We start from the raw sequence: 27,564 nt of genomic DNA, 5'->3' as shown, positions 1-27,564 counted from the left end.
TTTAACAATCGTGGAAATGATCTCTCATAACATTCACAGGTTCTGAGGACTCGGGGGTATGGAATCTTGGGGGCCATTCCTAGAACTCCTGCCTACCACAATTATGAATGTTATGATGTTGAGAGTTGAGATTTTGATGTCTTCTTTTGAGTATTGAGATTAGTTCTGACAGGTTTTTTTTTTTTTAAATATTACTTACTTTTTTTAAAAAAAAATAAAAAAGTAAAAAAATTACTTTTTAAAAAAAATTTATTATTTATTTTTGGCTGTGTTGGGTCTTCGTTTCTGTGCGAGGGCTTCCTCTAGTTGCGGAGAGCGGGGGCCACTCTTCATCGCGGTGCACGGGCCTCTCACTGTCGCGGCGCGGCCTCTCCTGTTGCGGAGCACAGGCTCCAGATGCGCAGGCTCAGTAGTTGTGGCTCACGGGCCCAGTTGCTCCACGGCATGTGGGATCTTCCCAGACCAGGGCTCGAACCCGTGTCCCCTGCATTGGCAGGCAGATTCTCAACCACTGCGCCACCAGGGAAGCCCTGACAGGTTTTAAATTTACTGGCTAATGGGCTTGATTTTCAAGGCTTGTTTATAAGCTTTGTACAGTTGACTCTTGAACAATGCAGAGGTTAAGGGCACTGATCCCCTTGTAGTCAAAAATCCATGTACTGCTATCTCTGCCTCAAAAAACAAAGGAATTGAAAGATGACTCACCCAAGGTCAGGAAGCTAAAACTGTTTGGACGGAATCAGGTCTCAAACCCTAGTTCTTTTGATTCCACATATTGTGATCTCTAATCAAACACAAACTTTTCCCCACACTTGATTAAAGATCTGTGAAATGAAAATACAGGTATTATATTTATTGAAAAAAGTCCATGTATAAGCGGACCCACGCAGTTCAAACCCGTGTTGTTCAAGGGTGAACTGTATAGTTTTAGAGTACCCTTTACAGCTAATTTAGCCCCACTCCGGAGGTATGTCCTTTCCGGTGTCTACTTAATAGCCAAGGTGTACAATGCTGTCTCTCCAGTCTCACTAGGGGGAACCTCAACAGGTACAAGCCCTGCATGAGATCAGTGGTTGTTCAGCTGGCTCATCCCTGGCAATTCCTTCCCCATGTTTTCTGCATTCTCACCCCTGCGTGTCCTCAGGGAATCCCATGCAGATTTCTGGAGCTCTTTCTCTGCATGGCTTCTTCCCCACGGCACTCCACACCACAAATTCCAGACCCTCAGCCACTCCCAACCCAGGTACACCAAAGGTTAGGGTGAGGGAGCAGTCCAACCCAGGTGCTGGGAATTTGGAGGTATGTAGTTGGAAGAGAATTTTAAAATAATTATAAAAATGACTAAAAGTCTATCTTGTATTTATCATCATGTCTCTACAACTCTGACTAATCAGGTGATAAAATACTTGGGATGGGGTGGGAAACGGGACTTTTGTTGGCCTACATTCTAAACAATTGCTGAGGTTACTTTTGAGTTTTAATAATACACGTGTAAACTTTAAATTGCACATTATTATATATTTCTTTTATTAAACAGCTAAATGTGCTTATTTTGAGAGTACATTTCTAACAGTAGCAGTTCAGAATCATTTGGACTGGCTTCAAATATAGTTTGTGTTTCCATCTCCTGTAGTATAAGAAACTCCCATGTTTAAAGAATAGATTTGGTATAAACAATGATAGCACAGTTGTTGTGAAGGTAAAGAAATAATGTGAGTTATTAAAGTCTCATTGTATGTGACCACTTGAGAGTTTTACTTTGTGTTTACAATGTAAAATAGTGAAACCAAGTGGGAAATGTGAGGCATCATATTTATGTTTGTTAAGTGTAAGGTTTAGTTTACACCTGAACTATTTTACAGATTTCAATAAAATTTTGTAAAATGATGTTTATTCTCCTTTTTGCATCGTTAATGGTTTGTTTTAAAACCAGAGAATAAATCAAGAACATAGTGATTATTGCTGATTATTACATGATTATTGCTGAGAATAATTTTGGCATACAGAGAAGAGAGGTGTTTAAGAAATGATAGGCTCATGGTGTCAAATATGTTAGGTGCTCTGTGCCCCAGACTCTGACCTCTGTCTCCTCAGCTCAGTAAGACCGCCATCCCCTGCTTGAGTTTCCCTTCCCTTTACCTCAGTTTGGATGGTACCTCTAGGCAGAAAGCCAGGATAATTATAGGGCTCTCCTCACTTGTTTTTCTTCTCAGGAATCATAAGCCCTGCTCTCTGCTGTCCAATCTCTGAAAGCCACTTTAAAAAATATATCTTTCGGGATTTCCCTGGTGGTCCAGCGCTTAAAACTTCGCCTTCCATTGCAGGGAGTGCAGGTTTGATCCCTGGTCGGGGAGCTAAGATCCCACATGCCTCGTGGCCAAAAAGCCAAAACATAAAACAGAAGCAATATTGTAACAAATTCAATTCAATAAAGACTTAAAAAATGGTCCACATCAAAAAACAAAATTTTAAAAAAATATCTCTATATATCTTTCATTGTTTATGGCAGAAGGGCTACTCTGGTACTCTCCAAGTTTGATTTAATTATTTGTGTATATTTCTATTTCCTGGGTTAGCCTACGAGTTCCATAAGTGTAGGAGCCATATGGTATTAGAGTTCTCCAGAGAAACAGAAACAATAGGACATACATATATAGAGAGAGAGATTTATTTTAAGGAATTGGCTCACAAGATTGTGAGCGGGCAAGTGTGAAGTCCACAGGGAAAGCTGCAGACTGCAGACTCAGCCGAGGTTTCTTTTCTTTTTTTTTTTTTTTTTAATTTTATTTATTTATTTATTTTTGGGGCCACACCACACGGCATGTGGGATCATAGTTCCTTGACCAGGGATGGAACCCACACCCCCTGCAGTGGAAGCTCAGAGTCTTAACCACTGGAGCGCCAGGGAAGTCCCTCAGCCAAGGTTTCTGTGTTGCATTCTGGAGGCAGAATCACTTCTTCTTTGGAAAACATCACTCTTTGCTTGTAAGACCTTGAACGGATTGGATGAGGCCCACCCACGTGGGGGGTTATCTGCCAGACTCAAAGTCTACTGATTTAAAGGTTAATCACATCTAAAAAATTAACCTTCCCAGCAACATCTAGACTGGTGTTTGACCAAACAAGTAGGCACCATAGCCTACCCAAGGTGACACAAAAAATTAACCACCACACAAATATTATTCATTTTTATACCCCCAGAGCCTAGGGTGGTACATAGGAATTAAGGACTAACAAATAAGAGTCTGGGAATAAGGAAATAATTTTGGAAATAAGGCTGGAAGTAGAGGTTGCAGTAGCTCACGAGAGACTTATGTTAAGGAGTTAACCATATTGTGTGGGCAGAGTGGGAGTCTTCTGTTTTTATGAGGGAAATTGGTGATGTAGTCTGTCTTGATGGCAGCATAGAAACTGAGGTTTAATGTGCAGAATCGTGATGATAGCTGGGGGAAGAATGGCAAGGACTTGAGGAAAGCAGTGTCCTGGGGATGGAAAGATCATGGCGGTAGTGGGACCAGTGGGAATGTAGCAGAGTGCCTGTAAGGAGAGAGGAAAGAGGCAAATAATTAATATTTTGTTGGAGAATCAGCATTGAAATTTCACTTAGTTTCTTTGTCTCCTTACCGCAGAACTCCCTGAATACTTTAGAGAGAGCTTTAGAAAGATGTTAACAAAACTCTAAAATACAAACATACTATTCTTTTTTAAAAAAGAAAGAAACTTACTTCAACAACTCTACATTTATACCTATAATGTATTACTCTGCAATAACAGCTGTTAGGTTTCTCTATGGCCTCTTTCAGTCTTCAGCCATATGTAATCACAGGGTTTTGTATAGTTGTAGTAATGTTGTGTATATCATTTCATATTCTACTATGAGAAAATATTAGTTTATATCTACATGGCATCACATATATTATTTAATAACAGAAAAGCTTTATGGTACATTGATGAGCTGCAATTTACTGAGCTATATTCCTTTTGTGGGACACTTGGATTTCCTACTGGGTTTTTGCCATTGTAAAAGATGATGGTATAGATGATTTTCTACCTAAAGCATTTTTCAACATCTATACTGCAGTATAATTGACATGCAATAAGCTGCACATATTTAAAGTATACAGTTTAATAGTTTTTGAGATGCGTATACTCTTGAATTATCACCACAGTCAAGATAATGAAGATATTTATCACCATCAAAAGTTTCCTTGTAACCCTTTGCAATCCCACTGTCCTACCCCGTCCCATCTTCCTGCTTCCTCTTTACAGGCAACTACTGAACTCTTTTCTTTTCTTTTCTTTTTAAATTTTATTTATTTATGTATTTATTTTTGGCTGCGTTGGGTCTTCATTGCTGCATGCAGGCTTTCTCTAGTTGCGACGAGCGGGGGCTACTCTTCGTTGCGGTGCGCGGGCTTCTCATTGCGGTGGCTTCTCTTGTTGCGGAGCATGGGCTCTAGGCACACAGGCTTCAGTAGTTGTGGCGCGTGGGCTTCAGTAGTTGTGGCTCGCGGGCTCTAGTGCGCAGGCTCAGTAGTTGTGGCACACGGGCTTAGTTGCTCCGTGGCATGTGGGATCTTCCTGGACCAGGGTTTGAACCTGTGTCCCCTGCATTGGCAGGAGGATTCTTAACCACTGCGCCACCAGGGAAGCCCTGAACTCTTTTCTGACACTACAAATTAGTTCCCATTTTTAGAATATTATATAAATGGAATCACACAATATATACTCTTTTTTTGGTCTGGCTTCTTTTACTCAGTCTAATTACTTTGAGATTTATTCATGTTATAGGGTGTATCAGTAGTTTATCCCTTTTTAATTGCTGAGTAGTATTTCATTTTATTGATGTGCAACAGTTGACTTATCCATTCACATGTCGATGGACATTTGGGTTGTTTTCAGGTTTTGGCTGTTGCTAACAAAGCTGCTCTGCACATTCAGGTACAAGTCTTTGAATGGATATGTGCTTTTTCTTTTGGGTAAACACCTAGGAGTAGACTGAATGACTAGATTATATGGTAGGTGTAGGTTTAATTTTTTAAGAAACTGCCCAACTTTTTCCAAAGTATTTTCATTCCCACCAGCAGTGAGTGAGAATTCCAGTTGCTCTACATCTTCATCAGCACTTGGTCTTTGTAAATTGAGCCATTCTTTAAGGTATGCAGTGGTTATCTCATTGTGGTTTCCAGTCATATTTTCCTGACGACCAGTGATATTGAAAATCTTTTCATGTGCTTATTTTTCATCTCTGTATCTTCTTTAGTGAAGTGTCTGTTCAAGTGTTTTGCCCATTTTTTATTATGTTGTTTACTTTCTTATTATTGAGTTTTGAGAATTCTTTATGTGTTGTTTTATCAGGTATATGCTTTGCAACAGTTTTCTTCTAGCCTGTGGCTTGTCTTTTAGTCTCTTAACAGTGTCTTTTGAAGAGTAGAAGTTTTTAAAATGTGTTTTCTTTGGATAAATCTTCAGAAATAGGATTAAAAGGTCAAAAACATCTTTTGTGTGTGTGTGGTTCTAGTTACCTCTTGTCAGACCACTTTGGGAAAAGTATGAAACACTGTTGTTGAATAATAGTATGTTCCCTGGGGGCTTGCCAACTCTGGTCTTTATCAGTTGTATTCGTTTGCTATTTTGGTAAGTATAAAGTGTTACATCACAGTTTTATTGCCCTCCAGTCACCTGGCAAGTTGAACATTTACTTAAATTTGGTATAGTTAAAATTTTTTCTTTTGTAACTTTTGGCCATTTATAACTGGAAAATTTGAGTTATTCTTACAGATTTGTAGGAGCTTCCCTCATAATTTAGATGCGTAAACACGTGCAATGTTTATCACAAATGTTTTCATATCAATATTTACCTTTTATCTTAGTTTTACCTCCCCACCCCAGCTGCCACTTATTTATAATTTCTCCTATTTCTTAAATAGTAAATCTAAATGGCCACTTGGGATAAACAGATTATTCTGTTTTGTTCTAAATTTGGGAAATTGCATGTTAAATTTTTCTTTACTATAATTTTATTATGGTTTGTAATATGCAGTAAGAGTCTAAGTTTATATACCTTAATATTATTAAGGAATAACCTCAGAAGTTCTCTTTTCTGTTGCACTCAGATTGTCATATATTAAATTCCCATATAACTTATGCCCTATACCTAAATTCTTTACTTTGTTCCATAGATTTCTGAAGTCAGCAGCATACTTTCAATGTGGGTTGCTTTATGACATAATCTGGTATTTCCTAAGACAAGTTCCCCTTTATTGTCCAAATTAATCTCTGAGATGATTTTTAGAATTTTTTATGTAACAAATTATCCTACTGTTATTTGAAAATGTATTAAATATATAAATTAACTTGAAGTATTGCCATGTTTACAGTATTTTTGTTTATTTTTTCTTCTACAAAATGTTTGTAATTTTATTTGTATTGGACTGATATATCCCACCTTAGGTTAGTTACCTCAATAAATGTACATTAAGTACAGATATATTTTGTCCTTGTTGTAAGAGAAATCTGTTTTCAAAACAAAGATATTAATCATTGTTATCATTAAAAAGGAATGCTATTGTTATTGGAATATGTTTTATGTGGCAAATTATTTTATTTGAATTATTTTATTTCTAAACTTCTTAGTAGATTCCTTTGAGTTTGCTGGGTTATATAATCATGACTTCAGCAATTAGTGAAGTTCCTTTCCTATTAATTTTTCTTACTTGTTTTTCCTACCTTATCACCATGGCAAGACCTTCTAATAACTTATTAAATAACATGTACAATGAAGAGTATCTTTGTTTTGACTTTGCTTTTAGGAAACGTGCCACTAATATCTGTATATCCACTAAGAACAATATCATTAAGGCTTTTGTTTAGTTTTCACAAATTCAAAATCAAGCATGTATGTTATATTTTACAGAATTCCCCTTGAAGCCTTCTAATATACAACTAATTATGCATGCCAGCAAAGTATGTGAAGGGTAAATTAACTATATTATAAAAAGAATGTGTTTCTTTTTGGTTACTTTCCATTTTGCTTCACAAATTTTTCATCCTTTGCTCTGAATTTTGAGAGGCTTTAGCATTCATTCATCTTGTTGCCCAGGCTCCTGTAGACTTCACGTTCTCTCTGGTCTCAGCTCTGTCTCTAACCTGTTCGTTCAACTTTCCCCTTGATTTTAATTTTTCCAGTTAGGTGCTCTATCAAATCAGTCAAAACTCTAATCTTCACGATGCTTCAGGAGCACTCACTGTCCTCTAACAGTTTATCTCCTCACCATTGCTCAAAACTCAAGTTTACAGCTATCTATGTAGCATTAATTAAAAAGTATTTTATAATGAAATTCCTCTAATTTTGATGCCAGTGCTTCTCTTAAACTCAAATTTTGCCAAGGGCTCTTAAGTACAACCCAGCATCTGTGGGAGAAAAACCTAATTAAGAACTTTAATGGAAAATTTTCAAATGTACACTCACTGCATAATTTTGAAGCACTAACATTTTGAAATGTTTTTATGCTTTCTTTTCCCAGCCCTGAATTAGTGGAATGTTCTGTGGCACTCTAGGGAGGACACTCAATGTGATGTCATGGCCTAGGGCATTCCAGGTCCAGGTCTTATTCAGCCCGTAATTCTGCACGGCTGTGAAAAGCTTGGCTGATTGTACAACAAAGTCATCCTAATCCCAGAGTTTATCCCATATTCCCACATACAGTGAGAACAGTCTAGGAGTTGGAAATGAGTCCCGGAGTCTTGCTTCTAGTACTACATGCAGTGTGTATGTAGCTTTGAGCTGTTTGTATTCTACAACTTGGCTTTTCTTTCTATGTAAAATAGGATCCACGTGGATTTCTGACAAAGGTCTTTATGATCTCAGAAAGCACAGAATTATATTATTAGCTGGGCATGGGACTGTGCTATGAATGAAGAGACCTGGTTTTCTGGCCTAATTTTGTTGCTAGCTGGATAGGTAACTTTAGGAAAGTTGCTTTATGCTTCTGAGCCTCAATTTCCTCATCCATAAAATGGCAAGAGTGGTTTGGAAAAAAAAAAAAGAGTGGGTTGGGTGATTTCTAAAGTCTCTAAAAAGAAAAAATGCCTACATGCCCTTATTCTGGGGAGAGGGTGGGAATTTGGCAGCATGATGGGCAGGTTAGACCCCGCCTCCATCCCAGGGTCCCAGAGCCCGTGGGGCTGACAGGCGGCAGATCTGAAGTCCTCATCGCAGCAGCCCACTTCACTGGGCGGGGCGGGGGGCAGGGGTAGGGGTGCAGAGAAACGACAGGGAAGAAAAGAAGACATGAAACGTTCCCACTTCAGGGTGTTTGTTCTGTACGGTCCTCCAGAGATGAGAACACCAAGCGCGAAGTTCAGACTCGTTTTATCCCTGCGGTTTGATTCAAACTAAGAAAAGGATTCTGTTTGTTTTCTCTCCCCGCTGGGAGCTGTTTTCAGTAAAACTTCCATACGCGGGATATATTTATTGCTAAAGAGTGTCAAGTGTGCCGAATAGTCAGACCATGCAGTCACAGAAAGAAAACAGCCGCGGAGGAATGTGCGCCCAGACGGCGGCACCCGGGACCCTCCTTCGAACACACTTGTTTCTTGAACAGTTCTGTCCATAACATCTTTCCTTTCATTCCTTTCTTATAAACTCAAATAAGCCCTCGAAGTGCTAAATGTTTTTCCTTTGTTGGCCATCGCTCGCAGCATGATTTTATCAAACATGAATTTTCCCTTAGCTCGCAGTTGCATGCAGGGGGAAGCTGGCAAAATAGAGAAGAGGTGGTTGTGTGGCGGGGGGCGGGGTGCGCTTGTGCGTGTGTATGGCGGGGAAGAGATCTGGTTACAAAAGTAACAAATGCTCCTTGTACAATATTTTGGAAATAGAGAAAGGTAAGAAAAAGAGAATAAAAACCAACCACATTCCTAGCAAATCAAAGATAACTGTTGTTAATATTTCGGTATTTAGTCTTTCTTGTTTCTCTCCGTGTTTTTGTTAAATGAGTTTTAGATCCCATGCTTTTCAATCATTTTGCCGTTTTCACTTTATAAATAACCCTACAATCAACATATTTGTTCACACTTTTAAGTTATTTCCTTAGGAGAGGTTCCTAGATGTGGGAAGACCATACTGGGTAGTATGAACTTATTTTTTCATTTTTAGGACTCCTGATTCTTCTTACCAAATTGCCTAATTAACAAATGTAACTGCCTCTTGCAGCACCCACCCCTCTGTGCTCTCACTGATGATTGAATGTTACTTATTTTTCAAATCTTTGATAATCTAATAGGTGGAAAACAGTATCTCATTTTTGGTTCTGTTTCCCTGATTGCTAGTAATATTGAACATTTTCACATGTTAATTAGCTCTTTCTATTCCCTCTTCTGTGAATTATCTATCCATGTCATTTACCTCTTTTCAATGATGAGAATATTTACCTGTTTCTATTTTTTTTTTTTTTTTTTTTTTGGCTGCTTTGGGTCTCCGCTGTTGCACCCGGGCTTTCTCTAGTTGTGGCGAGCGGGGGTTACTCTTCATTGCGGTGTGCGCGTTTCTCATTGTGGTGGCTTCTCTTGTTGTGGAGCACGGGCTCTAGGCGCGCGGGCTTCAGTAGTTGTGGCACGCAGGCTCAGTAGTTGTGTGGCTCGTGGGCTCTAGAGCGCAGGCTCAGTAGCTGTGGCGCACGGGCCCAGCTGCTCCTCGGCATGTGGGATCCTCCAGGACCAAGGCTCGAACCCATGTCGCCTGCACTGGCAGGTGGATTCTTAACCACTGTGCCACCAGGGAAGTCCCCTGTTTCTATTTTTATCACAACTATTATTCCCAGTGTGCTGTTTTCCTTTTATTTTATGATGATTTTTTGATCTGCAAAGCTTTAAGTTTTCATATATTCAAACCTGTGATCATTTCCTTTGCAATTTTTTCCCACTGCTTTTATACTGAGAAAGTTTTCCTCATCTAGAGGCCAGGTTAATATCCACTTCCATTCTCTTGGTTGCTTTGAATTTTAAGATTGTTTAGTGCTTTGGAATTTAGTTGGGTATTTAGCATGGGGTGATGATCTAAACATTTTTGTTTCCAAATTGCAAGCCAGTTTTCCCCTTATCATCTGCTAGATAACCCCTATTTATATATAATGTCTTGATTATCATATTCTATATTGAGTTCTTTTACATCCTAGGGGACCTTTCCAGGCTGTGATCTACTCTCTTCCCTTATTCTTACACCAAGGACACACTTTTTCCCCCCAGTTCTTATAATATGTTCTAAAACCTGGTATTTCTTGTTTTCAAATTGTTCTCAGCTCTTCCTGCCTGTTTATTTTCCAGATGAATGGTAGAGTCATTTTTGTGGAGTTCAAAAAACCTCCCTGTGGGGTTCCGATGAAAACTGTGTTCAACTTATAAATTAATTGGGAAGAATTTGGCATCTTTACAACGTTCAGTCTTCCCATCCAGGAACACACATATGGACATTTTAAAATATCCTTTTGTATGTCTCCATGGAATTTTGTAGTTTTCTTTATATAAATTCAACACATTTCTTATTAAGTTATTTAAAGATAATTTTATATATGGGGTACGTCTTTTAATGGAATCTTTTCCCCCTTTAGTTTAGATCCACTATTTTTAATATCACTTTTTCCCGAATGACTGCCAAGTACTGACAGGAATCTAAGGGAAAAGCATATTTGTTTCTTTTCAAGCTTATAAACTCAGAGATTTAGAAGTAGAACCGACCTTAAATAAAACTTGTTTTTATATATGATAAAACTGGGGTCGTGAAAAGTCAAATTTCTTTACAGATCATGTAACTTATTAGAAAAGTAGCTAAATAGCTGAATACTTCCAAATGTCCATATTCTTTGTGTTGAGGACATATGAAACTTAACTATCCAAAACAGAACTCAAGATCTCCCCCCTTGTATTAATTTCCTATGGCTGCTGTAACGAATTACCCCAGACTTAGTGACTTAACACACATTTGTTAGCTTTCCATACTAGAGGTTAGAAATCCAAAATGGGCCTCCCTGGGCCAAAATCAAGATGTCAGCTGGGCTGCATTACATCTAGAGGCTCTAGGGGAAAATCCATTTCCTCTCCTTTTCCAGCTTCTGGAGGCCACCTGCATCCCTTGGCTCATGGCACCTTCCTCCGTTTTCAAAGCCAGCAGCTTAGCATCTTCCAATCTCTCTCTGACTCATTACTGAGTCTTCTACTTACTTCCCTCTTCCACCTTTGAAGATCCTTGAGATTACATTGGGCCCACCTGGATAATCTCGGATAATCTCCCATTTTAAGGTCAGTGGCCTTAATTCCATCTACAACCCTATCCCCCTTTTCCCATGGAACACAACCATACGTTCCAGGGATTAGACATGGACATCTTTGGAGGGCCGTTATTCTGCCTACCTCAGCAAGGATGAACTTTCAAAATGTATATTTAAGCACATTAGCCCTCTCCTTGAAGCACTTTGGCAGCTTCCCATGGCTCTTTGGATTATAACCAGAATCCTTAAGTGGCCCACCAGGTCCTGAGCAGTTTCATTCCATTCATCCTCAGCCTCATTGGGCTCCGTGCTCATCCCCACTCTGTACTCTGGCCACATTGCTTCTCCCAGTTCCTTGAATGTACTTGCTATCTCTTGCCATGAGGCCCTTGTGCATGCCGTCCCCTCTGCTGGGCAATTCGTCCCTGCCCTGTACTTCACCACCTTCTGTCTCTCCTCCAGGGCACTTAGCACACTGGTGCTTCTACTTTCTTGTAGAATTATTTAATTCTCTCTCTGGCTGAACTAAAAGCTGCAAAGGGACTCTATTTCTTTTCTGCTCACCCCTACATCTTCAGAACCTAATGCACCTGGTCCATAGTGGCTCTTTGTGTGTGTCTGATGAATAAGTAAATGAACTCAAGAATCTGTTTCTCAGAAAAAGCATTTTTAGTGAATGTGTTCATTGACACAGCTATAAAAGCAAAAAGACTGGGGCATTTCAAAAGTCCAGCAAATAAGTAAATTATTATAATTCCCTTTGATAAAATCATATACAGCCATTAAAAATGGAAATAATAAAGACTATAACAATGGGGGAAATGTTTATAGCACATTTAAAAGAGAAGAATACAGAATTTCTTACCCTAATCAGAAAGAAAAGTGCCACAATGATCATAGAAACTGGTTTAAGATCATGGGATGGTAAGTGATATTTCTTTTCTCCCATTTCCAAACTTTCCTATTCACATGTTCATATATACAGCACATGTTTCTTGAATGCCAGTGTGGGTGTCAGGCACTGCGTCACGTCTCAGAACAGCACAGTGAACAACATATATGTGGTCTCTGCCTACTGCAAGTTTACAGTCAAGTGAGGAGGAAAACTAGTAATAATATAACACAGGTGGTCCAGTATTCATGGACTATCACTGTATTTGAGAAAACATGGACTCCTTTACCACATGTGCACCATAGGCTAAAGAAAGTATTTGTAGTTTGGGTTCATCATCATCATGGCACTAAAAATTTTAATTGAGGGGGAAAATTGTAGGAATAGACCCATTTCGTTTAGTCTTTAGGCTTTGAAGGAGATTTCCTAAATTGTCTTTCCAGCCCTTAATCACCACTTTCCAAGACGTAGACTGTACACCCTACAAGGAAAACACCTGGGGAGGTGATGAACTTTTCCTGGTTACCTTAGTTCAACCACAGCAAAAAGATGTGTGCAGGTGGTCACGAGGTCACCACTGATGCCTGCTCAACGCAAACTCGTTCCCAAACAGTCAGTGCGTCCTCTGCACCCAATTCGAGGAAACTGGAAAAACAGTTTTCCCAACATAAATTTTCTTGTTTTCATCTTCTCATATTTATGTACTCTATGACTGTGCCTCTGTGCTTGAGCATAATGTAAATACTTAATTGGTTTAGTAAATATCCTGAAATAGCCTCACTGAGTTGTTACTAGAAGGGCACAAACATTTTACCTCACTTAGCCAGCACAGATCAACACTTAGTATCTTTAATGATGATCGGGATCTTTTTTAGTGGCTGAAATACTCCGTAATCAGTGATGTGGCCCTGCCTGTGGGCAAGAGAGACTAGATAATGGGTAGAAAACGTCACACTGGTTGGGACCAGTAATTTGAACCCCTGAAATCGGTATTGCTGTGGCCGTTTATGGGAGAGTCCAGTTTCTTCCCAAGGCTAAGAAGGGCCCCACCCCTACCCCCCAACACACTCCTAATGTCCCTTGGTGAGTTACGCATTACTGAAGCCCTCCTTGAGCCAGCTTCTGTTCTCAGCCTGAGACCTCCGAAGACTCTCACCAACCCTCCCACCCACTCAGAAGGCAAATGTCATGCCAGCTTCCGGCACTGTGGTCACCCCGCTGGAGAGTGATTCTCAGTGCTGAGCGGGAGGGGAGAGGCCCGTCAGGATTGGGACAGGGGGATGTCGTGTACTTTGTGAGACCTCATTAAGCGGGGTGCATCCCCTCTTCTTCCCCCATCCCCATACCAACCTTGGGAATTATTAGTTCAGGGATAGAAAAGGAGTCCTGTTCTCTAGCTGTTGTGTGAAGAAGCCCTTCCAGGTTTCAGTCCTAAAATATCCCCTCTGCAGTTGCACTTGCAGTCCCTTGGTCTTAGCCTAGGATTTGATTAGTTTGGCCATGTTCATTCTCTTTGCATTTCATAATTTTCTAAACACTTGCCATATGCCCTCTGAACTTTCATCTCTTGCCACTGAAATTCTATTTCGACTGAAATTCTAAAAAAGCCCTCGTGGTTATTCCATTTGGTGTGACTTTGTGATTATCAGTGGGGTTTATTAATAGGCTACTTCTGATAATCTGAGGGAATTGTTTCATTATGAAGTGTTATTCATTTTTTATGTTGCTTATTATTGTCCACAGACCCAGAGGTTTTAAATGCTGAGAGTATGCTGTAAACAAAAACATAAATAATTTATTGTAATTATGAAGTAAGGCCAGATTTTCTATTGGCTCAGTGATGCATATCATTGAGAACTGGCCTGAGATGTAAAATCTTATTTTCCCAAGTGGATTATTTAAAACTACAGTGTAAGCAGTTAAAAATCTTAATTTTTATAAATTCCTGTACTCTCATTTAATGAAAAAAAAAAAAAAAACACCCTGACTTGATAGAATTTTAAAATATTGTTCCTCTACCAAGCTATATAGAGTTAATCCCTTGGATTACTGTGAGTCTCTGCTAACACAGTATGAGAATATCTTTCAGAATCTGGCTGTGCCACAGTCCCTGGGGTGACTGTCAGGTCCTGTACACTCCTTTGAAATGTGAGTGCTTTTAATTAGATGGAGCAATGGATATTCTTTGTTTCTATATTATTATATTATTATCCTTCTGTTGCCAGAACTCCCAGTCCCGTCTAATTGCAAGGGAGGCTGGAAAATGTGGTTTAGCTACGTTCTCAGGAAGAGAAGGAAATAAGTTTTGTTGAACACATAGCAGGCTCTGCCATGGAAACAGACCCCAGCCATTCCCAAATGGATAAATGGATAGTCAATGATCCCAGCTCCTTTTCCTACCAACCTGTTTATCCCCACCAATTTGAAATGCTTCTTTTGACCTTTGCTGAATTCCTCTGTGTGTGTGTGTGTGTGTGTGTGTATGTGGATACGTGGATGCTGTTCTCATTCATTAATTCCTTGGCCATAATCACACTGAGGCTTTATATTTTGTTTTTATATCATTATTATTTTTTTGAAAAAGATACTCTTCTGGCATATTTATCCAGATAAACTTTAGATTCAATTTATCTAGTTTTCTAAAAAAGGAAAGCACAAATAAGCAAACAAAAAATTCCACAGTCCCCCTATCATATATTATTAAAAATATATTCTACTCGAAAACATTATACTACTAGGGAAAATAAGCATTATCTGACAATTGGTGTTTTCTGACTCTGAGGAAGTATGCTTTTTAAAAGAGCAAGCTTCCTATCTGACAGTGGCTAACAGCATTATTAACAGGGCATTTATAAATGGCTCGATGTTTATAGTTCATATTTCAACTTCAACTCTATTTGTTGCATTAGCAAAATGAAGCTTATTAAGCTTAATTCTTTTAGTCCGTCTCTCCAAGCATCTGAACCCCCTAATACTCAGCTTTCTTGTCTGGAAGTATGTAATCTTTCTTACATTACACTTGAAAGTTCAGCTCATTCCTAAACCTCCAATCAAGGATATGAACTTGTTGCTTTCAGAGAGGCCACATCTGTTCATGGAGCCATTATGCCATCAGTTAAAGTGGTCAGAGTTCATTTTATTGCCTCCTTTGTGGAAGAACTTGTAGTGTAAAAGCATGTGTTATTGAAAACATAATTTTCCTCATCATTATGCTTTCTTTCTAGCCAGATCATAACCTGCTAGAAATCTATTGAGCGTAGAGTGAAAAGCTCTTCAAAATAGCTGTTCTTAAGAGATTAAATGATTGCCATCTCTGTCCCATTTCTGTTATCTCATAATCAAGTTCAAGATGATACTAGATATCTCAGCTGAAGTGATTATTTATTTGAAATAGAAATGGCTTTATCTCCATTCATATTTCATACTATTGTAGGTAGGATCATTTTTTTTTCCCATTTACATTTATATATGTTTATAGTTCCTTACAACTGTCTGTGGGTTAAAGACTCAAACTACTTTTTAAAGGCTAAAAATGGCTAACGGGGGTTGGCTTGCCTTTTTAGACTTTCGGTACAAAGACACTAGTTGTAGATTAAGATCCAGCATAGATTCATCAAAATGTACAGCTGTATCAAATCTTAGCAACCATAGCCGAGCAGCTTGACCAGTGAGAAGCTTGAGATTCACAGCTGCTGAGACACTTGCCCAGGGTCACCTAGCCTCGCCAAGACAAAAGCTCACTCCTAGGCCTTTTCTGGTGGATCACACTGCCTCCCTGTTGTATTCAGAGTAGGCCTCTTACACAGATATGGCGTGGGGAGAGAATGGAGGACCTAGTGACCCAAAAGTACAGGAACCAGACTTTTTATGATTAGTCCAAAGAGGCTCACTTTTGTTTTTGTTCTTTATCCTTAAAGCTGTCTGATCCATGCTATTTTCTTCCATCACAATTTCTCTTCCAGAGATTCAAACTGAGAAAAAAGATCATGTCACTATTTATTAGCAGTTCTGCTAAAACACTTGATAGAGAAGGAATATGAAACTCTTTGCCAGAAATAAGACTTTGGGCTATATGTTGATTGCATTTATCCACATGCACGCAAGTAGTCAATAATCAGGCATACTGAAAGTACATTCTTTCCTCCTTTTAAAATATCTCTAGCTTTACATAAGACTCCTCATTTTAAAAACCTAGTAAATAGGAAAAAGTGAGTCATTATTTATGGTTAATCACTTTTGCCAGCTGTGACTGCATTTCACATCCATTTTTCTTTTTCTTGGACTGGAGAATCTATCCTGTCACTCTTTAGGGAAAAACCATATCGGTCCCATCAATACCTTCTTTCAGCACATAATCACAGTTAAGCCACTGTAAACAAAGATTTTTGTTGGATTACAGCAAGAAAGTAACTTCTTTAGAATGCAGAACTGTGGAGAATAATCCAGAATCTTGAGATAGCACCTAAAGAGAAAAATCTGAGTTATTTTAGGGTTTCTTTCAAAATGGAATAATTATTTCAAAAATATTGAATTTATGAGTGTCTACTCTATGTCTACCAAGTTCCAGATATTATAAGGTTTAGAAAAGATTTCAGATGGGATACCTGGCATGTCAGGACACTTTTATTTGCAAGTACCAGGAAATCCATTTCATACTTCCTTTAACAACCCAGGGAATTTATTGGATCAGGTGACTAAGAGTTTTGAAATTGGGCATGCTTCAGGCTTGGTTGATTAGGCTCCAATTCACTCTAAATTTTCTGATTCTTCCCTTCACTCTGTATAGCTCCATTTTCAGGCTGATAATTGACAATGAAAAGCAGGTGCAAAAATTTTTGGATCAATGGCTCATAGAACTGTTGTGGACTTTGTACTCTTGTGGTAGGAAAAGGACCACTGTAATATTGTGTCACCTCTGCATCCCAGCTGAAAGAGCTTCTCCTTTCTCAGCTCGCAAACAAAATTCCCAGGCTTCATTATGGTTGACCCAACTCTTTACCCATCAGCAGTGGTCAGGGGAGGAATGCCATGTACTAATTAACCAGCGAATCTTTAAACCAGTCACCACACTAAGGAGAGTGGGATTAAATCGGTTGGCTTAGGCCAGTGGGATCCCGCTTCTGGAGCTTGGGGTGGGGACCCATCCACCCAAATCACACAGCTGCTGAGTAGCACAGGGGATGGGGGCATAGATGCTGGGGAAGTAGCTGACAGCATCCACTGTGTCTTTCATCTAGTAGGCTGAGCCTGATCCTAATGAGGCCAAAGTTTTGCCTGGCTTGTGTCATTCTTTGTTCCTGGCCATCCTTTTATCCTCCACGGTTCATCCTAAATGGCCAATTCCGCCACCTGCCCACAGCCAGTCCATAGCTGTACCTCTGCATCCAAGTGGCAGAAGAAGTCTCTTATATTGAGGAATACATTGTCCTCACCTAAAGTCTAATAATACCATTTATTGTTGGCAGGCTAGATAGTATTAAGTAAGACATGCATATGATACGATGAAGAGAATGCTGCTCTCTTTTTCTGGTTGACTTTGGCATTTCAACTGCCTGGAACTTCAAACTTCAGAGCTCTTCTTAAAGGGAATATTTAATTTGCTCTAAAAATCATTTTCCAAATAGAAGAAACTGATCTGTTTCAATAGTGAGTTCCCTTTTACTTGAATGAGAATCTGATGTGACATGCTGTTGATGATGGCAATTTAAATGCCCCGTGAGAACTTCATCTCTCAAAATAAACTTTTCACTGTGTCAGCCTGGGATCTCTCTGAAAGCAGAGCTTTGGATGAGGGCTTGCACTGCAGGTTGCTTGTTTGGGCTACAACCTTGGTGTGCAAGAGCGGAACAGGTAATGAAAGCAAACTGGCGCAAGGACCTCTTACCGCGGTTGTTACTTCTGTGAGCGACTCAGTCCCACCAGAACCTCCCATGAGCCGAGAGAACCTCAGAGGGACCGACGGAAAGTGGTTATCCATTGACGCCTGTCCCCTCATTGGTCAAGGGTCACCTATGGGGCGTTAACTCCTTTTTTCATACTTCCGGACTGTAAGGGTGAGGCCCCGCCCAGGTGATTCCAGGCAATCGCAGGTGAACAGCGGGAGGTACCTGGTGACGCGAGGCACCCCCAGCAAAGGCTGGAGCAAAAGATGGGTGGCGAGTGTGTGAGGCGGGGCAAGAAGGGGGTGCAACACACACTAAAGAGAAGGCATCTGCCAGAGCCATGTAGGAACCTGCAAAGGACCAGGAACCAGCTACGTGGCTCTTCTGTCTTTCCTGGGTGTCTGAACAGCTTTTCTTTCTTTCTTTCTTTCTTTTTTTTAAACATCTTTATTGGAGTATAATTTCTTTACAATGGTGTGTTCGTTTCTGCTTTATAACAACACGTCTCTAAAAAGGTAAAATTAATAAACACATCACCAACTGAATTGCTGTCGAGCCCTGCAGGACTCTCATCAACAAAGAGGCAAGCACGCCAGTGGGGAGAACCGGCAGGGTCCTCAGAAGAGAAGGCTGCTTGCGGGAGGAACTGTCAGTATCGCGTCATCAACTGACGGGTCCTCTCGTGCCCAGCAGGGGCTCCTTGCTTGGAGGGTAATTTTTACTCTCACAGTTCAGTCAGTATGATGGCTTTGTCCCTAATATAATGGTAGTTTTGACTTTCCTTTAAATTATTCCGTAAAGAATCAGAGAGAAAGAGGGCCTTTCTCCCTTTTCCCTGCCCCAAAAATTCCACTCAGAAAACTTTTCTCATTTACATCTTTGCCTCCACGTTTAATTTCTCATTCATGTTTCAGGTGAATCAAATGCGGCGTCAACTTTCAACACCCCGTGTAACTATCACAGTGACTCAAAATAATTGCCGACTGTCAGTGTATGTGCTGCGAACACAGATATGCCCGCCACTGGCTCTGTTATCACCAGAAGAAGGCAGAGCTTGCCTTCTTCTCTGGGCTCCATTCAAAACCTTAGTGTCGGCGAGGCAGAGTGTTGAGGCAATTATCTGCTTAATCCGTCCAAGAAACGTGTGCCTCCTCTGCCCCGAAATCACTTGTTTAGAAAAAAGAAAAAAAAGTCTTTAAAGCAATTTTCTAGTAAGTATAGATTTAGCTGGAATGTTCCAGAGAATTGCCTCCAACTTTGGCTCCTCTAGCTCAGTGGTTTTCAATCAGGGATGGTTTTGTCCCCCCAGGAGACACTTGGCAATAAGGGGAGACATTTTTGACTGTTATAGCCGGGGAGGGCCGGGGGAGAGTCCTACTGGCATCTAGTGGGTAGAAACCAAGGATGCTGCGAAACATCCTACAGTGTGCAGGACAGCTCCCACAGCAAAGAATGATCCAGCCCAAAATGTCGACAGCACCGACACTGAGAAATCCTGCTCTAGCTGTTGAGGATTTATACATAAATAAGGTCACTTGTTTAGAAAATTCAGACCAAAAAGAAAAAAATATTCCTTCCTTCAACTGAAAAAGAGATCAATATTAAAGACCATTTTAAGCCAAAATAATACATAAGACAAGTTTGTGTTTAGCCTATAATCTTCAACTTCTGCCCAAATGAATATAGGTGTTTATAAGATTGCAGTTACATATAGTTTGTATTCTTGTTTCTACTTAAAAATGTCACTTTTATAGTCTTTACATCATTTTAATAGAGAATATTCCATTGTTTCAATTCCTCTCTCTTTGTTTCTTTCTTTCCTTCCTTCCTTCTTCTTTTTTTTTTTTTTTTTTAAAGTAACTTGAGCAAAAGCACGCACTCCAATTTGAAATCTGGCTTTGGAGACCTGGCCATGGGACACTCTTGAATTACTATTTTATTTTTATTTTTTTTAAATTTATTTTTATTTATTTATTTTTGGCTGCATTGGGTCTTCGTTGCTGCACACGGGCTTTCTCTAGTTGCAGTGAGCGGGGGCTACTCTTTGTTGCAGTGCGCGGGCTACTCCTTGTGGTGGCTCCTCTTGTTGCGGAGCACGGGCTCTAGGCACGCAGGCTTCAGTAGTTGTGGCTCACGGGGTCCAGAGTGCAGGCTCAGTAGTTGTGGCACACAGGCTTAGTTGCTCTGCGGCATGTGGGATCTTCCCAGACCAGGGCTCGAACCCATGTCCCCTGCATTGGCAGGAGGATTCTTAACCACTGCACCACCAGGGAAGCCCACCTTGAATTATTTTACAACAAAAATTATTTTCAAAACATTACAAGAAATTGGTATGATGTAAATTTACTACTTGTGAGAAACATTTGCTATTTATGTATTTTTAAAATTTAAAAACAACCTGTGTTTTTCTTTAGAATGTGATATTAGAGCAGCACTGGTGCTGAGCTTAATAAAAAGATTCACAGTGTGAAACCCTGGCTCCTTCAAGGTGGGGGCCAGTTAGCCTCTAGGTCACAGGAACATATCTAGTCTGGGCTAAGTCCACACCACATCACAAAAGGAAAGAGTATCTCTGGGCTTTCTATCCTGTTCCATTGATCTATATTTCTGTTTTTGTGCCAGTACCATACTGTCTTGATTACTGTAGCTTTGTAGTATAGTCTGAAGTCAGGAAGCCTGATTCCTCCAGCTCCGTTTTTCTTTCTCAAGATTGCTTTGGCTATTCAGGGTCTTTTGTGTTTCCATACAAATTGTGAAATTTTTTGTTCTGGTACTGTGAAAAATGCCAGTGGTAGTTTGATACGGATTGCATTGAATCTGTAAATTGCTTTGGGTAGTATAGTCATTTTCACAATGTTGATTCTTCCAATCCAAGAACATGGTATATCTCTCCATCTATTTGTATCATCTTTAATTTCTTTCATCAGTGTCTTATAATTTTCTGCATACAGGTCTTTTGTCTCCTTAGGTTTATTCCTAGATATTTTATTCTTTTTGTTGCAATGGTAAATGGGAGTGTTTTCTTAATTTCACTTTCACATTTTTCATCATTAGTGTATAGGAATGCAAGAGATATCTGTGCATTAATTTTGTATCCTGCTACTTTACCAAATTTGTTGATTAGCTCTAGTAGTTTTCTGGTAGCATCTTTAGGATTCTCTATGTATAGTATCATGTCATCTGCAAACAGTGACAGCTTTACTTCTTCTTTTCCGATTTGGATTCCTTTTATTTCTTTTTCTTCTCTGATTGCTGTGGCTAAAACTTCCAAAACTATGTTGAATAATAGTGGTGAGAGTGGGCAACCTTGTCTTGTTCCTGATCTTAGTGGAAATGGTTTCAGTTTTTCACCATTGAGGATGATGTTGGCTGTGGGTTTGTCATATATGGCCTTTATTATGTTGAGGAAAGTTCCCTCTATGCCTACTTTCTGGAGGGTTTTTATCAAAAATTGGTGTTGAATTTTGTCGAAAGCTTTCTCTGCATCTATTGAGATGAACATATGGTTTTTCTTCTTCAATTTGTTAATATGGTGTATCACATTGATTGATTTGTGTATATTGAAGAATCCTTGCATTCCTGGGATAAACCCCACTTGATCATGGTGTATGATCCTTTTAATGTGCTGTGGGATTCTGTTTGCTAGTATTTTGTTGAGGATTTTTGCATCTATGTTCATCAGTGATATTGGCCTGTAGTTTTCTTTCTTTGTGACATCTTTGTCTGGTTTTGGTATCAGGGTGATGGTGGCCTCGTAGAATGAGTTTGGGAGTGTTCCTCCCTCTGATATATTTTGGGAGAGTTTGAGAAGGATGGGTGTTAGCCCTCCTCTAAATGTTTGATAGAATTTGCCTGTGAAGCCATCTGGTCCTGGGCTTTTGTTTGTTGGAAGATTTTTAATCACAGTTGCAATTTCAGTGCTTGTGATCTTTGATAAAGGAGGCAAGAATATAGAGTAGAGAAAAGACAGCCTCTTCAATAAGTGGTGCTGGGAAAACTGGACAGCTACATGTAAAAGCATGAAATTAGAACACTCCCTAACACCATACACAAAAATAAACTCAAAATGGATTAAAGACCTAAATGTAAGGCCAGACACTATCAAACTCTTAGAGGAAAACATAGGCAGAACACTCTATGACATAAATCACAGCAAGATCCTTTTTGACCCACCTCCTAGAGAAATGGAAATAAAAACAAAAATAAACAAATGGGACCTAATGAAACTTAAAAGCTTTTGTACAGCAAAGGAAACCATAAACAAGACGAAAAGACAACTCTCAGAATGGGAGAAAATATTTGCAAATGAAGCAACTGACGAAGGATTAATCTCCAAAATTTACAAGCAGCTCATGCAGCTCAATATCAAAAAAACAAGCAACCCAATCCAAAAATGGGCAGAAGACCTAAATAGACATTTCTCCAAAGAAGATATACAGATTGCCAACAAACACATGAAAGAATTCTCAACATCGTTAATCATTAGAGAAATGCAAATCAAAACTATAATGCGATATCATCTCACACCAGTCAGAATGGCCATCATCAAAAAATCTACAAACAATAAGTGCTGGAGAGTGTGTGGAGAAAAGGGAACCCTCTTGCACTGTTGGTGGGAATGTAAATTGATACAGCCACTATGGAGAACAGTATGGAGGTTCCTTAAAAAACTAAAAATAGAACTACCATACGACCCAGCAATCCCACTACTGGGCATATATCCTGAGAAAACCATAATTCAGAAAGAGTCATGTACCAAAATATTCATTGCAGCTCTGTTTACAATAGCCAGGACATGGAAGCAACCTAGGTGTCCATCATCGGATGAATGGATAAAGAAGATGTGGCACATATATACAATGGAATATTACTCAGCCATAAAAAGAAATGAAATGGAGATATTTGTAATGAGGTGGATAGAGTTAGAGTCTGTCATACAGAGTGAAGTAAGTCAGAAAGAGAAAAAGAAATACAGTATGCTAACACATATATATGGAATCTAAGGAAAAAAAAAAAAAAGGTCATGAAGAACCTAGTGGCAAGACGGGAATAAAGACACAGACCTACTAGAGAATGGACTTGAGGATATGGGGAGGGGGAGGGGTGAGATGTGACAGGGTGAGAGAGTGTCATGGACATATATACACTACCAAATGTAAAATAGATAGCTAGTGGGAAGCAGCCGCATAGCACAGGGAGATCAGCTCGGTGCTTTGTGACCACCTAGAGGGGTGGGATAGGGAGGGTGGGAGGGAGGGAGATGCAAGAGGGAAGAGATATGGGAACATATGTATATGTATAACTGATTCACTTTGTTATAAAGCAGAAAGTAACACACCATTGTAAAGCAATTATACTTCAATAAAGATGTTTAAAAAAAAAAAAAAGAAAAAAAAGAAACTAAAAATAGAACTACCATACGACCCAGCAATCCCACTACTGGGCATATACCCTGAGAAAACCATAATTCAAAAAGAGTCATGTACCAAAATGTTCATCGCAGCTCTATTTACAGTAGCCAGGACATGGAAGCAACCTAAGTGCATCAACAGATGAATGGATAAAGAAGAGATGGCACATGTATACAATGGAATATTACTCGGCCATAAAAGGAAACGAAATTGAGTTATTTGTAGTGAGGTGGATGGACCTAGAGTCTGTCATACAGAGTGAAGTAAGTCAGAAAGAGAAAAACAAATACCGTATGCTAACACATATATATGGAATCTAAAAAGAAAAAAAATGGTCATGAAGAACCTAGGGACAAGATGGGAATAAAGACACAGACCTACTAGAGAATGGACTTGAGGATATGGGGAGGGGGAAGGGTAAGCTGTGACAAAGTGAGAGAGTGGCATGGACATATATACACTACCAAACGTAAAATAGATAGCTAGTGGGAAGCAGCTGCATAGCACAGGGAGATCAGCTCGGTGCTTTGTGACCACCTAGAGGGGTGGAATAGGGAGGGTGGGAGGGAGGGAGATGCAAGAGGGAAGAGATATGGGGACATATATATATGTATAACTGATTCACTTTGTTATAAAGCAGAAACTAACACACCATTGTAAAGCAATTATACTCCAATAAAGATGTTTAAAAAAAAAAAAGGAGAGAGCAGAATCTTGCTTAACAAATCAGGATGTAAAGAGACAAATGCTAAAGCTCATGGTGATAAAAGTAATTATAACCACTTACTGATGAGTCAAAAAATGTTTGTATTTTAACAGATATGAAAACTATTGGAATTCAGCTGAATGGCCAGAGTCTAGTCCTGCCTGAAATTCTCAATGTATCCCATTGTCACCCTGGGTCTTCTGCCCTTCGAAGTCCAGATAGTATTGCCTGGAACTCCCATTCCACATCCTGTGGAATTTTAAAGCACTTCCTAGGTTTTTGCAAATTTCTGGAAGACCTGTGGCTCTGAGTTCTCATTTCTCTGAGTTAATTCAGTTGATGGGTCATCTTACCGTACCCCACTTTTCTTGCTCCCTACTGCACCCGCTCAGACAGAACTCATCTCCAGGGCCGAACTCAGCACACACTCCCCAACCACACCATCCTCCCTTAGACTGTGTGCCTGTCAAGCCCTTGGTGAAGATAAAGGAGAGGTTAGAACACGCAGCACGAACAACTTCGGAGCACACAGTAAACGTAGCAGTTAATTAAAGGACCTTTGATCACTGGGGCCTTTTTCTTGGGCCAATTCCCGTCGTATAGCATCCCAGCCTCCTCCCTACCCCTCAGTAGCCCTTCTCCCTGCATCCTGTCTTATCTTGCTCATCATCTCCTTCCTCCCAGATGGTCCTATATTGTTCATACTGAGTTACACAGAACAGTTCAGCTCTCTTGAGTCCGTACTCCCCAAATCAATTCCAGCTCTCCCTTTGCATCTCAAAACCAAGCAAACCAAAAAGCCTTTAATTTAACTGGATTTACATGTCTAGAAAGCAGTTATTGTTGTTCATAGCAATTTATTTTCCTCTCATCCATCTGTATAAACTTTGTTCATTCCTTTAAAAAGACAGTTGTGAAATATAAGCTTGTATGTATGTGTGTATATATGCATATATCTATATCTATGTCTATAGCCACATGTCCAGTAAAAGAGCAGTTAGTTAAGTGGCTTCAAATGCTTGGACTTCAGCTACAGGGCAGGTTAGACGCAGATGTGTCCAGTGCTCTGCCTTGGTTTCCAGTTTCCAGCTCTTCATCTCTAAATTGTTCAGCCTGACACTCAAGGGGTTCCTTCCATCCATTGCTCTACTAAGCAACCTCATCTTTCAGAGTCCATGTCTTACTTGGTCTCTCTGTACCTGGTCTGTATTTACAAAATGTGGTCGGGCATGGAGACCACAATTGACCGTTCCTTATTGGTCCCTGAGTGATGGCTCCTAGGTGCCTTCTTCAGTGTGTTATTATTTCTCTGACTAGTATTTTAGACTCTATAAAAACAGTGATGATATACTTTCTTTAATCCCCCCAAACCTCCTGGGAGGCAGTAGATATTCCAAAATGTTGTCCACTGTTTCCCCAGATTCATTTACGCCACAAATTCATTCACTCTGCAAACATTCATTACCTGCTATGGGCTAAGAGGTGGGGACACAGCAGCAAACAAGAGAAAGTTCTTGCCTTCCCAGAGTTTATTTCTAGTTGGAGTGACGGTGGTGGAATATTTCAGTGCTGAATGTATGTTGGTGACACCAAGACAGCACACTCTAGTTTCATAAGGAGAGTATACTCCTTTTAGGGTTAAACACTGTAAACAGAAACAATGAAATGTTTTACCTAATGACGTTTTCTTCATCTCCTCAGCACACCACTAATTCTACCCACCTGCCACATCTGCTCATCCATCACATGGTGACTTGAGTGTGGGTGCTGTGAAACCTTCCTTCTTTGGAATAATTCCATCTGCAATGAAAAACAGTATTTTAGCTTTTAAAATTATAGCTCTGAAATGTGAATTTCCTCTTCATTCTCCTTGAGACGACCATATATATATGTGATGAGGAAGAAAAGTTGAAGACAGTATTTTACCATGTCTCATTCTAAATATAAACATGATGTTCCTCCATTCATTATAAAAACGCCACTCCAAGCCTTATGAATAAACTTTTCCATTTTAATACCTCTTGGTTTTACTGTGCCCATTTTATGATGGGAAGCTTTGGCAAAGGCAGCAAGAAAAATAAGAAGTTAATGGAATTACAATAAAGTTATTTACTGAGAAAATCAGGCAAAAGGATTTCCTTTTCTACAAGCATTCAGCATCTCAATAAGTGAATAAACACACACACACGCACACACACACATATATATATATCAGAAACAGTTTATTCTAAATATTACTTTTCTAGGTTATCCACTTAACTCACCCTATGAGATTTATAGTTCAATCATACCAGTTCAGAGTGGAAAGAAAAAAGGCCATTTATCTAATCCAATTCCTTGAGAAAAAATACGTAGGCAATATTAAGAATCTTCAATTATCTAATTTAATAGAAGGGATGATTTATACTCTGTAATCAGTAACATGTGATACTGATTATTTCTAATCCCTTAGAAGAGATCCGACATTCTGCTTTTGGTCCTGTATAGCATGAAATCGTCATGTATATTTTACCAAAAGAAGTAACAAGAATAATGGCCCCTACAGTCTGCAATCATTTTATACTAACATACTGCAACATGGTTTTGCCCTGGGGCAGAGAAGTAGGGATTTTCTCTACTTCAAAAGAATGAAAAATTATTATCACTCTATCCAGTACCATTATAGACTTCAGAGACTTTGGCATGAAATATTCAGAAAGTTTATTTTAGAATTCAATATTTTAAAAGCCTGCTTTAAAACTATTACAGTGATTAGTGGCTCTGTTACTTGGGCCAGTCCTTGCTTTAAAAAGCCCTATGTCATGGTTAATACCATTTGCTGTTTCAACAAAATATAATTTGCACCAACCCAGGACCTCCAAATAAGGCACGTAATGCATTGTTTTGGAGTGCCCCCCAAAGAGGAATTGGGACCACAACTCATCAGTTATCTTTCAAACACACTCTTAAACACTGCTTTCAGTGGTAGCAGTTGAATGTATTGCTTATGCCATGATTTTGTCCTTCTGCCATGTGTTATCTTAACCAGGTGGAATGGGTGCCATTTCTCTGCTCCCTGTTCAAGGAGCAATGCCCCTGTCTCAGTGGCTGTAGGGACACACATGGACAACCCAGCTGAGGCCGCCCACACCCTCCGCTGACCAGCCAGAGGCTCACATCTTCACCTCTCTCCATAGGAGTCAGAAAAGCTTATCAGGTGTTTGTGAGGAATTAACCAAGCTTCCGAGGCCATGAATGAAGCCAGTGCAAACTTCCAGAGCTTGAGTTAGCTGCATGGGAATTGCAACACAACCGCTTCTCTCTGGACCATCCTATTTACATAGGGAGACATGTGGAATAGAGTATAGAGCCCTGGTTTGGGAATTTAACAATCATGATTTGAATTTCAAGTCTGGTTACTTACCAG

The 27,564-nt window shown here is 39.6% G+C and overlaps 1 protein-coding gene across 2 annotated transcripts in view; it reads left to right on the top strand.

The window, feature by feature from the left end:
* The window catches only part of EFCAB11 (EF-hand calcium binding domain 11), a 178,885-nt gene that overhangs the window by 116,028 nt on the left and 35,293 nt on the right, over nucleotides 1–27,564 (top strand). The window contains exon 6 of one of the 2 annotated variants that reach the window (XM_061182802.1): nucleotides 24,272–24,350. The exons of the other annotated variant lie outside the window; for it this stretch is intronic. Within the exon in view, the coding sequence (XP_061038785.1) occupies nucleotides 24,272–24,323 (52 nt within the window). The 3' untranslated portion in view covers nucleotides 24,324–24,350. Of the gene's footprint in view, nucleotides 1–24,271; nucleotides 24,351–27,564 lie in introns of those variants that run through there. 2 annotated transcript variants of the gene reach the window in all.

Source organism: Eubalaena glacialis, chromosome 2, assembly GCF_028564815.1.
Source record: "Eubalaena glacialis isolate mEubGla1 chromosome 2, mEubGla1.1.hap2.+ XY, whole genome shotgun sequence".
In the NCBI taxonomy this organism is placed as follows: Eukaryota; Metazoa; Chordata; class Mammalia; order Artiodactyla; family Balaenidae; genus Eubalaena; species Eubalaena glacialis.
The sequence above is the reverse complement of the archived record's forward strand: the minus strand, read 5'-3'. Positions and strand labels throughout refer to the sequence as shown.